A 14,465-nucleotide genomic window follows, 5' to 3' on the forward strand; every position below is an offset into this window, starting at 1 on the left:
TGCCATTTCATGCCTGGCAAATGACTCAGAATATCACAAAATGTTTCCAATTGAACAAAAACTAAAAACAAAAACGGGACAAAAAAAAAAAGCAAACGGGCATCTTCTGATCTCAAAGTATTCATTTAATAAACAGAGACTTTCGGGCATGTGTTATCGGTAAGATTAGCTGGTGATCGACTTTCACAATGACTTCTTGTATTTCGCCATAATTTCAAGTGTTACGATTGTGACTATTTGATCTCGCAAGCAGATTCATTGCATTGTTTTTACATGGAGGAAATGTATGAAAACGATTTAATTCCGGCGGAAATTTTGAATTGGACTGCTGAAGTTTTCAACTCGCATTTGCCGTACAGTTCAAAGTTGGAATGGTTTGAATCATTCAACAATTGTGGAAGTTAGAAATAATGAAAAATGTTTTAACGTTGGGCTTTTATTTTGAAATTTTCAAAAACTTTGGGACATCTCCTGTTCATTTTGGGACACGCTGGCCGTTTCTCAGTTTGGAGAACGCAGAGTATGGTCTTGTGAACTCGCCAAGTACGCTCTTCCAAAAACGGTCCGCAAAAACGTTCTTCCTCAGAACGAGAGTCTCATAAATTGGAACGATTGGGTATTTCTTAATCGCCCCCCCCCCCCGCGACTCTGACATATTTCTGTGATATCAGCATGACATTTTGTCCAAGCAAAGCATCTTTGTTTTAAGCTAGCTGACAAGAACAAAATAGGGGTATTCCATGAGTTTTTGGTTGATTTGCGCTTTCAATTGGAGCAGTACTTGGGCAGCGACTGACGATGAGCTCACAAAGACGTAAGAACAGACAAAAAATGAAATAAAATAAAAATAAACGGAAATTTGGGACAATTCTGGGCCATTTCGGATTGATTTTGGAGCACTTTCTGGTCATTTTGGGACAATGCTTTGTCATGTCCTGTTCATTTTGTAGATTCTAAATTACAGATGGTATTCTGCTGCCTCAAAAAATGGCAACACCTGCCGCAAACACCTTAAAAAAAAGCGTGGTGAGTTTTGAGGCTAAGTTATGTTTTAAGAAATCTTGCTTGAGTGTTTTTTTGTTGTTGTTGTTTTGTTGATGTTTTTTTGGGGGGTGGGGGTGCAGACAGAGAGTACAGAAATGCGGTTAAATGGCGACCCTAATTCACTCAGGCCTGAATGTGAATGTTTTGTGCCCTGCGATTAACTGGGGACTCATCGAATCAATCCCACTTCTCGTCCAGTGTCAGGAAAAGTTCAAGACAGACAGATGGATAGAAGCTTTTTCAAGAGACCCCAAAATAACTCACTTTCTCCTAATTACAGTCGTGAAAGGGGACAGGAGAAAAGTGAGCTTTGGGCTCATCTCGAAAGCAATTTATATGGACACGTTTGAAAAGAAATTCGAAAACAAATGTTATACTGTGAGACAATCTGTCACATGAGCGCTAAACCTAACCGGAGACGTCACATTTCGTGCTGCTGAAGCCATGAGCGGTACTCAGCGCCTTGCTTCATTCCTGACGCGCCGCTGAAGCAATTAGGCCTTAGACACTCAAAAGTGGTAAAAACATGTTCACAGAAACAGCCAATTAATTGGGCTGTTGTTAAAAAAAACTCAAATAGGAAAGATTCAATGCCGCAATGCACTGTGGGTGGTATGGCGACAGTCTAGTCTAGATAAGCGTGTGTGGCGAGGAGATCCGTGTACAATAGTACAAAGGCTGCTTGAGGAGAGTCTCATTACACACTTAAGGGAATAAGATAATGGGGGGGGGGGGGCTTTTTAGATGACGACGTGGGTGTCTAAAGGCAGAGAAAGCCTGAAACAGGGCTCTGCGTTCCATCGAAAATTCTCTCTCGTGCTTGCATCCCTCCCGCAATACGACACAGTGGATTCGGCACATTGCAAGACGCCTGGTTGGCTTGTTGCGTCTATTGTAGCTAGACATCACACAGAAGAATTCAGAGGTGGGCTTTTCAGGGGTGGCGGGAGCAGCTGAACAATTTGCAGTTGCGTGAATCAGATAAGCCCAAAATAAATGCGGGCGGCTCTTCTGATAAATCACGGATGCAATTATGAATTGCACGACTGTCTGTGTCCTATGTGTTGTGTTGTGTTATTTTTGTTATTTTGACTTCAAAATGGCGCCGCGAGAGTGGCTGCCTTTCCAGCAGCTCCTATATTTTGTTGTTCTACTTCCTTTCATAACTTTGCTGCTGTGAATTGGGAATTTCACGATACGAATAAAGGTTTTCTTATCTTATGAAACAGTGCTGTCGCTCGCTTTTGAAAAGACACTTTCATATTCAGGTCCTTCAAGTGGACTCGATGGAGGAATGAACGAGCACAGTTGAAACATCTGGACGTCTCTCAAACCTGAAACTTGTTGTGACAGGCGCTTGAAGGAAGTATTTCGGCTCATACTTTTTTTTTAAATTCAATTATCAAAGAGACCATTTCTGAGCATATAATCTTTGAAGGAAAAGTACACCATTAGTACTTGATTCTTTTTTTACTTGTGTGAACCTGTTGATGAGCCATTTCTGGCTAATAATACTGTTACTGTGCATACATAATGGTACACATTTGTGTAGAAAAAAGTTAATGAATGAATAAAACATGGATCAAGTTAGAACCCCAAGTCACTTTGGACAATTCTATGCTCCAGATAGTGGGAACAGTGTAGGGAAATCCTTTGCTGTTCCAAATGCACAAAACAAGGAACTTTGTATTACTGACCGCTGATTCTCACAAATGGACAGAAAAAAAATAATCTCCACCATTCATACATTGTCTTCCATTTTCAGAAAGTAATGGCCAGGTGTCCCGATGCTTTTGTCCCTATGCGCTGTCACCTTATGCGGGTCTGAAGAGAAGACGACGTTTGGATTTTCCCCAAAGGTCACACTTGACATGTTATTGAAAAAAAAGTCATTGTGTCGATAATGAGGTTTTGCGGACGGGCGAGCTGGCCCCGACTTGGATTACTTGAACATTGCTCTCAAATAAGATGGCCAAACAACAAAAAGAAAAAGCTCTTTCACCACGTTTCAAGCTCCGGCCCCCTTCAACTTCTTCCGCATTGCTCCATGTCTCAGTCTAGCTCAACCCGGCTGTCCTTCTCTCACCAACTCCTCTCTCGCTTATCACAACTCTCATTGCTGCGCCGGAGGGCTGAACAATTAATCAAATTTAAATCGGCACTGTAATGAAGATGAAAGCAATTTTCCAGATTTCCAAGGCTGCAATTTGGGGAAGGAAAAGTGCTTGATTTAAGGTCGGTCGGCATACATGTAGAAAAAATTATTGCATATTAAATCGCAATCATAATATCAAGGGGGGGGGGGACAAATATCATAATGATATAATTTCTCTAAATTGTTAAGACCTACTATGATAAATAGAGAGCGAGAGAAAGAGAGACCCGAGTTAAGTAAGTAAGCAAGCAAAGACCCGAGTTTAAGGATCATGGGAGCCCAAGCGAGAGTTGAACATTTGCACGCCTCGAGTGCCCACTGACTTCCGTCCTTCAAATCGGGAAATCACCGGCAACTTTTCAAAGGGTTTTTATGATTATAATGGCAAGACTGCAGCGTTCAGTGGCGTAGTTTATCACACTGGGCGGCGTGTTTTATCGACCGACTCTAGATCCCTACATGCATCAAACATTCCCAGTCTGCACTGCATCAAAAGGAATTCTTGTTTATTTAAGTAATCCTTTCCGACCAAACAAATACAGGACAGGTAACACACATATCGCCCTGATATGCTTTGCCCTGTCTTGCTGATGAAACTGAACATTTTTTTGCCCCCTCCCCAACCCCATCTTTTAATTCTCACTGCTTTTGTTTTGTTACATCACTCGCTGACAATATTCAATTGACTTGAGAGCCACTGGTTTGGTGGCAGGTAACTCAACTCACTTCACAATAAGCAGCAGTTCGGCAGATCACAATATTCTTGGGGGGAAAAAAGAGGCCTTGAAGCTGTTTATTGCCATTCTGATCTGAAGGATGCTGTCAAACTAAAAAAAAAAAAAATTACATGCTGTGCATTTAAAACAATTACATAGCCTCCATTAGCTGAATGCGAACATACAATGGGAAACACTAAATGGCGCACAAGCCAACAATTTGCATCTGTGTGGCGGTGTTATCCTTTTAGCAACAGATATCTGAACACAAACGGTGCAGCAACACATGTACACAGATAATAAATCAGTAATAAGAAGCATATATCCTTTCTCTTTTCACAATTTATAATGCTGCCATACTGAGAAGCCGAGAGAAGAGGTGATCCACCAGTACAGTACATCCGTATGACTGTCTTATAATAATATGTAACCGCTTCTGGTCAAATAGGGGAAGTCTCAAAGGCACGTGATGGTGATATTGATAAGAGCAGAGAACTAAGTTAGGCAATGAGAGCAACTGACCAGCATCTCCTTCAAGGCTGTGATCAAGCAGTGCCCTACTTTTGGTAGCATGTTAGTTTACGTGCGTGGGCATCTCATTACTCACGCGTCAACATCAGGCAGCAGATCCAACTTGCTGGGGAAAATCTCGGACAAGAGAACTCGAGTAAAGCTCCTGCCCAGCGACTGCAGCCTTGATTCCAGGTGCTACAGAGAGAACAGAGTTAGGAGTGTGCCGAATCTGTCATCCTCGTATCAAAACATGATTTTCTCATGTGGTTGCCACAACAAGCCAATTTATTTGCAGCCAACCAATACAAAGACACTTCAACCAAGCGCAGGTTTCTTCAACAGCCTTGCCAGTTGGACTCATTATCTGTCATGCACAATCCAGAGATGCAAGCTCCGCACAAAGGCTCAAGCTGGATTCCTCAAAAATTAAAAGGCACACCTTTGTCTTGTCCAAAGTAAGCAATGTACCGAATTCAGCAACAGTACCTAAGTGGGGTGGTCCTGAGCAAAAGGTGGAAAGGTTCCACAATCAATTGACCTTTTGATGCTAATATATAAGAAGAACAAGTGTTGGAAGTACATCGATGCCGAGAAGATATTTAAAAATCCCATACATGTTCGATTAGTGAGACTGTGTGCCTGTCCATTAGAATAACTTGAGTTCAAGAAGGAAAAAAAAAATAGATATATCAGCCCATACTTACAACATTATCTGGCACCTCACTTCTTAATCTCGCACCTCACCTCTTAATCTCGACAGATCAATATGGTAGAGCAGTTCAGTCTTTGTAAATCCCCCTTCAATCCTCCTCCTCGTTAATGCTACAGACTACCACCATATGTCTTTGAACGTATACTGATGACATTTATATGGGCCTCACGTAATAGATTAGCATATGCTCCTAAGCAAATCATACGGTGGGTGCCAAGCCTGGTCTTGGGAGTATCTCAACCATGAAGGTTCCAGATACCATCAAGTCATGCAAAGCTTGATCATGGGAGCGTCATTTAAAGGGGGGGGGGGGGGGGGGTATTAGAGCAGAGAGACAAGGAAAACACGCGGGCGAGAAATTCTGCAGATCAGTTGACAACGACTGACCTGGATGAAATCTTCGCATACATATTGAATCAGAATATGCCGACATAACATTCTGCACAAATGTTTTGAGGTTTTTTATGTCTAGTTCACACTCTTAATAATGAACTGAATAAGATCAAATATCTTTCATATGAATTCATGGTTCATTTGCCTTTATTTTAGCTTATGATCACAACTGATTAACTTATTGCTTGTGTATGTTAAAAATATATATTTTAAAAGAGGACTTTGAAAAAATTAATTCCAAATTAAATCTGGCATTATATATCCATCCATCCATCCATCCATCCATCCATTTTCCGATCCGCTTATGCTCACAAGGGTCGTGGCGCGTGCTGCAGCCTATCCCACTTGTCTTTGGGCAGTAGGTGGGGGACACCCTGAACTGGCCGCCAGCCAATCGCAGGACACACAGACGAAAACACATCCGCGCTCACACACACCTTGATGGACAAATTAAAGCATTCTATTAACCACCCACGCATGTTTTTGGAATGTGGGAGAAAACCGGAGCACCCAGAGAAAACCCACGCAGGCACGGGGAGGACATGCAAACTCCACACAGGAAGGCCGGAGCAGGAATCGAACCCTTCACCTCTACACTGTGAGGCCGACACGCTAACCATCTCGACCACCGGGTTGCCTCATCCAGTAATAATTATTTTTTCGTTTATGTGTTATCCAATGTTTAAATAATAACGGTGACTTTTCTAGTATGAAGATTTCCCATTGCTGGAAACTTGCCTGACTAAAAATATCAAATTGAAAAATATTGCAGACTGTTGCACGGCAGGCCTAGGGACAAAAACACTGCTGAAACGAAAACACATACAGACACCTACGCGCACACTCACCTCCAGAACTTTTGGGTTTCCCTGACGGCCCAGCGTGCCCAAAATGAGCCCCCATCTCTGGGCTGAGCGAGCCTTGTTGATGGCCTCTAGCCTCAGGGCACGCATGGCCTCGTGGTCGTAGTACTCCCTGGAGAAGACTTTACTGTAGGGGTCGTACCTGCACACAGAAAAATAGCACATACACTCTCCTAATTGTCATCGTCACATGCAATCTAAGGGACTATTGTTCGGGTATCTATCCCAAGGACCGAAATGCAAAACGAGATTAAAAAATCCAATCATGAAAACACATCAAGTGTGACAGCAGTTGGTGTCAACTCGAGCTACTTCAGAGTATCTAATCTGCTTTACTTGGATCCAGGGACGTCGAGATTAGAATCTTGTTTGTGGTTGAGACCGGTGAGCTGTGCAGCTGCGCATATATCGACAACATTATTTCACTTTGCGTATCAACAACAGGTCATCAAAACCATATTCGCGCCTCATCCTGCGTTATCAGGACACAGCACTAAAGCAAGCGATCAGTTTTGAGTGATAATGTCAGAGAAATCAATTTATCGATATGTTTATAACAGCTGTTTTGATATGGAATACGGCATAGTTTGATAATCTGATCATCTTAAAATGATGAAAAGGCACACAAATTGTGCATGACTTGTGCCTGGTTCACGTTCAAGTACCTGATTTGACTCCTTTTGACGACCATATTTCGGACTCTTGGGCACACCGCGTTATTAGGTGCGATATTAATGAATGGGTCAATTTTTTTCATCAGACATAAGACACACCGGGTTATAAGACGCATTGTATGTTAAAACATTTCTTTTAATTGTACCGTGTGTTGATTTGAGAGACGTAGCCGTATTACGCTAGGTTGAGACCGGACACCAAATTATGCCGTGCGTCTCACTTACTTGTTGTTTGCCGTGCAGCTGCACAAGGGCTGCTTTTGAGCAGAGGAGGGGATATTCCGACAAACGGAAAAACAAAACGGTGGGTGTTATGACTTTGGCTAATGTTAGATGCTATCATGGTAGACAGTTCAACAGCTGGAAACAAGTCACCACACTCAACCATTATCCAAACTTTTTTTTGTTCGGCCCCGGTAATTATTGGAAGCTGGCTGTGTAGTTTACTTTGTGGCGGTCCAGTCCCCCATTGTAAAAATGGAAACACGCCACCAGAAAAGCTCAGCTTGCTTTGGGTCTATCCAGTGACTGCAGCATTCGACTATCAGAACTATATTTCCCATTATTTTTAGACCAGGAAGTAGGAAGTAGTTCTCATTCCAGTATGACGAAAACAAACGCATGCTAGCGATATTCGACATGGATGAGAATGCTACAATAAGAGAAATTAATTTGAATTAAAGACGACAAACTGAAACGCCAACATCCACACTTACCGTACATAAAGTACACTGTCAATTTCTGAGAAAATTAAAGGAGTTCATGTGTCCCTTATGGTCCAAAAAAACCCAACAGTGACAGCAACACATTATTTCTGAATTCAAGCTTGAAGAACACACACGGATCATTTACCGTACCTGTAGGCAGGCAAATCTGGATTTGCAATCATGATAGACTCCAGGTGAAATCTTCCATCTCCCAAATAGCTAAAGAAACAAAAAGATCACGCTTCAGAGAAATGACGAGAGAAAATCAGGAAAAAGCAATTTGTGCAAATGTAAATTCAATCAGCAATTTAAATCTATCGCTCCTTCCCCGTAGGCCACCTTGTAACAGAAGTCTTAAGACCTAGCAGTTTTTGGGCCCTGAGGCTAACATGGAGGATCAGCCCAGCTCCGCTGTTTGGGGACCATGACCCCCAACGATTGGAGCATGCTGTTTACAGAGAATGCAAGGCCTTTCAATTAACCCTTGGCCTTCTACTGGGGATTCAGCAGACTCCGAGCGTAGGCAGTGTGTACAAACAGAAAGAACAGCGAGGCATGGAGGTGCTTGAAAACACAAGGCAAGGCACATCTATTTATATACCACAATTCTCTCCAGAGAAACCAGGAACTGCTTCACTTAGCATATAGAAATGGCAATATAAAAAAAAAAAGTAGTAAAAACAAAAACAACAAACGCAAAGCCCCAGAAGAAAATGCAAATTACACGACAGGGCGGCAGGGGGGGGCGGTGTTGCTACTCCAAGAGCTTTCCTTTGACATACTGACATGGGTTTCAGTTATTGCCTCCCTGGAGTTGGAGGAGTTGGTCCACTCTGTCCATGGGTTGACATTTATTTATGCGTTCCGCAAACTGTAGATTGGTAAAAGAATATGTTTGGAGGAAGCATTTGTGAAGGCAGAGTTTCACAATGCAACAGAGTTTGGACAAGGATTGAACACTGGGCCAGGACATCGGCTGGGGTGGGCAACTTCCTGAGTTGGTTATGCCACAGGGAAAAGGCGCTTGAAAACTGCTGTGTGTTGTTGAAACCCAGGCACGATAAGGTCGCCAATGAGTCAATGTTTTTGGAAAACAAGAAACAACACAATTTTGAGAATACACATCGGCATTTTTTTATTGGGTCTTTTTCCTTTACTTGCTCCCCCATCTGGTTGACAGTTTTGTCAATTTTTAAAAAAACAAAATTTTTACCTGTATTCCAAAATATTGAAAATGGTTGGAATCCAACTTAAACGTCACAGCAGTGAATGAGTTCAGGATGCACTGAGGCCTTGTGATTGGTTAGCAGTGGCCTCAAGTAAGACCTTTCAGTGAGTGGTGAAACAATGCTGCATGACCAATTAGGTCTTTGCTGCCATTTTTAATCATCAAATGGATTATCCACCAGGCTTGAGAAAACGGGTGTTGGGTCATTTCTGCAAAGAACTTTATGCCCTGAAGGATAATTTCCTTGTCTTGAGATTGACACAATTTTTGTGTTCACACACGACCAGATGAACAGTCACAAGGAGTGGGGGGTGGGGGGGGGGGGGTCTAAGGCAGTGTACAATCATGAGGTCCCTCTCATGATTGTACACTGTGTAAAGCATTATTATTAATATCAGGCAAAGTGTGTTTCGTGTGCAATTCACTGATGGCACTCAGAATGAATGGCTACCTGGACGGCCGAGAGAAGCATTTTAAAATGGTACACGTGAGCTACGATAGTTAACAGGCTGCAAAAGTGCGTCGCATGCATCCGCGTCAGGTCTGCCATTAAGGTAGGCAGTGATATCCTTTTCACAAGATCAAAAACTCTTGTGCCTACTTTATTTTTTGGGTTTCGTTTATCTTAGGGGTCGTTATGGCCGATGCTCATTATGGCATGCGTGTGTAAGTGCACAGTAACGGGTGTATCGCGGGAGGTCAGGTTGGTTGATTGAAAAATAGATCTTCGGTCAAAAAAGTTTTGGCACTGCTGGTGTACAGGTGCAATTACGCTCACTAATTGTTAAATATTTATAGCTCCCGGTAAAGAGCTGTTGATGCTTATCCGTGTACTCCACATGGAAACATGTTTCGCCAAGATTATTATTTTTTGAGTGTGTGTGTGTGTGTGTGTGTGCATGCGTTACATCACAAAGACAATTGTATTCCTGCGGTCTCTCTGTTGCACCACTTTGTTTGAAAGGATTCAAGGCCATTCCATGATTAGACTGTGAACAATAAGACAGCCGCACTTGTGTGGCAATGTCCTCATGTCTCGCTCGCTTTCAAAGGCTGCTTTTTTCTAAAACCTCGCTCTCCCGTTGATCACAGCCCCACCATCAATAATGAATTCTTCTTATTAAGTGTGCTCTTAGTATAACATTAGTCGCCGTTACGTTATGCAACAGTCCCAACCTTTGCATTCACATCTGCATACAGTAGTGGTCCATTAGCAGCAAGAGTATGAGCAAAGGAGTGGAAGTGAATTCAGCAATTATACATTAATTTTAGAGCAAGTTTAGTAACAGAACATTATATCTGCAACTCAAAATAACGCACAGATCGACATTCTACAAATAGGGGGTGAAATTGACCAAATTAATAATTGATCTAAAACAAACGTACTGCAACAAAGAAGGAAAATCAGTCACTGCTTCATTTTTGTGGTCAAACCAAATTTTGCAGGTGTGAGGGTGAACAGAAAGAGAGCTACTAGGCAGTGGGAACGCTCGAGACAACAGAGTGCACCAAATCTCAGACAAAGCAATCGATTCTCCGTCTCATCACAGCCCGACACACATCAAAGCAAAGGCCCATTGGATTAGTAGGTGAAGAGAACTTTTTTTTCCCCCTCACACGCCCAAAGACACGTGGGCGAGCACATCCTGACGCACATGTGCTTCGACGCACACCTTTGTAGCTAACCCCCCGTGGAGCCTGGCTTATGCACATAGAGCCAAGCTCAGCCCGGTCCCATTAGTTTTATCTTATGCTCCAGGATGCTTTAAAATCACATGGGCTGACAAAGAGCAAGTGATGCATCTCGCCATTATTTCATCTGGGAGAATGACCTGTGACATGGTTGGGCAGCAAACAGCACTGGGGAAGTGGATGTGTCCATAACCATAGTGAACTGCTGGCTCCAAAAGTGAAAATGCTTTCTTTGTTTTTACGGCCGCTTGCTTCTCTACCCGCCCGACACACTGGGCTCTGCTCCGGAGCTTACGGTACACCTCTTTCACGGCCACCCTTCACACTTTGACATCCACATGCTGTCCTCAGTTCCTCAATATAAGCAGCTGTCGGCACAACATAAGTCAGTCAAGCAGATACCCTCATCAAAGTCACACAAAAGCATTCACCGATTTTGGAACTCGGTGCAAGAACAAGGCGACCCGCATTATTAAGCGCCACGTTCGTTTTGGAGAAAAGACTTTTAAATGCACCTTATGGTCGTCAAATTACTGTATTCTTTGTCCTTGGTGCATTAAATGATTAGCTCTGCAACAGGTCAGAAAAATAAGTGTGAAGTACAGATGAAATGGCCTTTATCCTCTCTCCAGGTGGCCAAGGCGTACATACCACATTGAGCAGCACAGCGTGCATTGATTGAATGACAAAGTGTGACAAAAACAGTTGAGTTTGTTTTAATTCTATCTAATTATGTCATCTATCTATGTTTTTGTCAGGTATGATATGCTATGAAAGTGAGGTCATCATAGTAACAAAAGCCAGACTTGCCATTGGTCAGCCAGTATGCAAGGCAAAAACTCAAAATTCTTGACAAAAGCAAGTCAAAAACATGTTATTAAGACTGTTTTAAATTGTGGGGAGGAAAAAAAAAAAAAGAATGTCACACGTCTCCTTGTGGTCGTTGAAGGTCATTTATTACCTGGAATAAAAAAATAATAATTGAAAATTTGATGTGGGCTGCAGTGTTGCAGCCACAAGTGCTCGTGTGCGCTTCCAGTTATTTTAAGCTTTGCCTGCTTTTGGCCGCCCATAAAATAGGCTCGTTATGACTGCTGTGATGTCATGCTGATTATTCCTCGGCTAACAAGGCCATGTCCATGGTGACGAGTGTAAGGGGAGTGTAGGTGAGGAATGCTATCTTTGGTTATCCAGATATATATGCTGACGGACGGAGGCGAAAAAAATGTGGAGGCGAAACCAGATTTCTTACATTATGGCGTTGACGTTGCGGTCCAAGCGAGGAGAGGTGCAGCCCAAAATTTCTCCGGGTGAGAGAGGTCGACACTGTGGCACCAGCACGTCGTACTCTGGCTTGAGGGCTGCACTCACAGCCTGTGTAGGACAAAGAAAAGACAGATGAGAGCGTTCCAAAAATAAAAAATAAAAAAAATACAGTGATGTTTTTCTTTTGCTCGGCCTCTAACCTCGCGCCACTCCGCTGGGAACATTTGCAAGGCTGAACATTTTCATCTCTCAATGTCCTTGCACAATAATGGTGGACTACGTGACGCCATCGCTTTTTCATTAGCGTGCACATCCCGTTTAATGCTACACTCGGTTTTATGCGATGACATGTTCATCAAGTCGCCACGCTTGCAGACATTTTTCATATTCCTTCGCACACACCGGCGAAGCCCCTGATTGCCTTGTTTTGTGCACATATTTTGTCAGGTTTTTGCAGTTGACACCCCCCCTCCCCACAAACATTTTCCTCTGTGTGTTCCATACACGAGAAAGAGAGAAAAAAAATAGAGCAAGCGGCAGAGTGAAGGCAAAAGCAGGCAAAGTGGGATATGTATGCAAATTATACAGGGGTATGAATGTCGGGATTAAAATAGGGCAGTGATGCAAAAGGCAGAGAAAGAGGTCAGAAAAAAATTACACTGGAGTTGTGATCCCAAAGCCATCCTCTCTCGGTCATGAACAACTTCACTCCTCTCCGTCACAGGGCTGCCAACTTGATTTGAAACACGACTGCGTCATGGAATAAATCGCCTCTTCTCAGGCGCTTCGACTGTATATTAATTGAGGCGACGTGAGGAGAGATCAAAATTAGCTCCTCAGCGTGGAGGATGACGGATGAATTGAACGATTAAAAGCGAATTGAAGGCAGTCAACAGGGAGTGAGGGTGAACTCTGAGCTTCTGCCGCCCATTCTGCAGGACCTCTTTGGCAGCCTACACAGCGCGAGTTGGAGGCGAAGTTCATGCGGTGCAGCTAAATACACATGCAGGCGCTTTCAAATACTGAAAATTAAGGAAAAAGAAAAGAACTACATGGCAGAGCCTAGTTTAAGATTAACAGCAATTACATGAGGGGCAACCTTCAGCGTTTGTTCGAAGCATAAAAGCAGAATTTTAGAACAAAGGCGAATAAAGCAAAAGAAATTTTAGAGCTTATGCCAGCAGGGCGCTAAGCGGGTTTCATAGTTCACGCCAGCCTTCATATCCAAAATAACTTCTAATAAGATATTAGCAAACGCACATTTGAACTGAACTTGGGTGTAGAGAATGCCGCTTTTTCATTTAAAAAAAAAGGTCAAAATGTTTATTAGTAGTATTATTTATTAGTATCAAAAGGAAAACGTACTGATTGCATCATTGGTTTCTGCCTACTTTTACTAGTTTTAGCTTACACTCATTCGTAGGGCAGGAGACTTTACAAACAAGACTTAGCTTTGGTGACATTGCCATAAAAAGTGCAGAACTACACTATTTTTGGCGAGAAGTACTTCCCTACTCATATTCCCCTCAAGGTGCTCCTGCAACATTCTGTTCACAGGAAGAATGGCATGAAGTCAGAATCACTGGCATTCATCCATTGAAGATTGAGCACCTTCTCACTTTTCTATCAACCTCACATTGTGTACCAAATACCTGTCATTTGTTTTGAAAAAAACATATTCCGTTTTGATTTTAATTGGTACATTTTTCTTCCAAGTCCTTTTGCCAAATCCAAATAATTTCTGCAGTCACGGTGGGTTTTTCTTCCACGAACAAAGGGGTTACCAACAACTTTTCTCCCAAAATGAGAAAAATCCTCGAGGCCCAATCCTGCCTAGATGGGCTGCTGCAGAAATCAAGAATTACAAGCTGGCTTGTGCCTTTCAGTATAAAGAGGTTTAGCCCAGGGACTTTGGCACCAGCAGTGTGTTATTAAATTACCTTTTCCATTTAAACAAACCTGTTGACGTTTAATTGTTAAGAGCCTTGTTGGAATAAAATGTCTTCCCAGGATAAAGATTTCATTGTGCAAAACACACCCGCTTATTAGCCTCAAGACGCTTCATTAGCTCGATCTTTGAAGCCGAGCATATATAGTCCATTCACATTCTACCTGACACCACGAGTTAACCGACTGTGATGGAAAGTCAAAGTGAAGCACTGAAGTGCTCAAGCCGCGACCTGACTTGCATACGCTGTATATTCCGGGTGTTGCTGATAAATGTAGGCCCGGGAGGCGTCGGTGAGGGGCGTTTCAAACTGTTGCTGACTGCCAAAGGCAATCAAGGCGGCGACGTTTTGGCCAGTTATGCTAAAGGGTACACAAACAAAGGAAAATACGTCTTTTGTGTGCCCTGATGTAACCCGGATTATGGCATGAGGCAATGGGGAGTGGACATAACCAAAATCTATATTGACTAAAAGAGTAGCGACGTTAAAATTTGCTTAATTAAACAGAACTGAATATTGCCGTGGCCCGAACGAATCAGGGCACAGAATTAGT

General features: G+C 42.7%; 1 protein-coding gene across 1 annotated transcript in view; it reads right to left on the reverse strand.

Moving 5' to 3' along the window:
- dph1 (diphthamide biosynthesis 1) overlaps positions 1–14,465 on the reverse strand; it is a 67,721-nt gene that overhangs the window by 8,293 nt on the left and 44,963 nt on the right. The window contains exons 6-9 of the mRNA XM_086125896.1: positions 11,950–12,071; positions 7,928–7,996; positions 6,382–6,538; positions 4,523–4,623 (exon numbers count right to left, since the gene is read on the reverse strand). Of these exons, the coding sequence (XP_085982022.1) occupies positions 4,523–4,623; positions 6,382–6,538; positions 7,928–7,996; positions 11,950–12,071 (449 nt within the window). The remainder of the gene's footprint in view (positions 1–4,522; positions 4,624–6,381; positions 6,539–7,927; positions 7,997–11,949; positions 12,072–14,465) is intronic.

This window comes from Hippocampus guttulatus, chromosome 12 (genome assembly GCF_054856545.1).
Source record: "Hippocampus guttulatus isolate MCC_2025c chromosome 12, RoL_Hgut_1.0, whole genome shotgun sequence".
Classification (NCBI taxonomy): Eukaryota; Metazoa; Chordata; class Actinopteri; order Syngnathiformes; family Syngnathidae; genus Hippocampus; species Hippocampus guttulatus.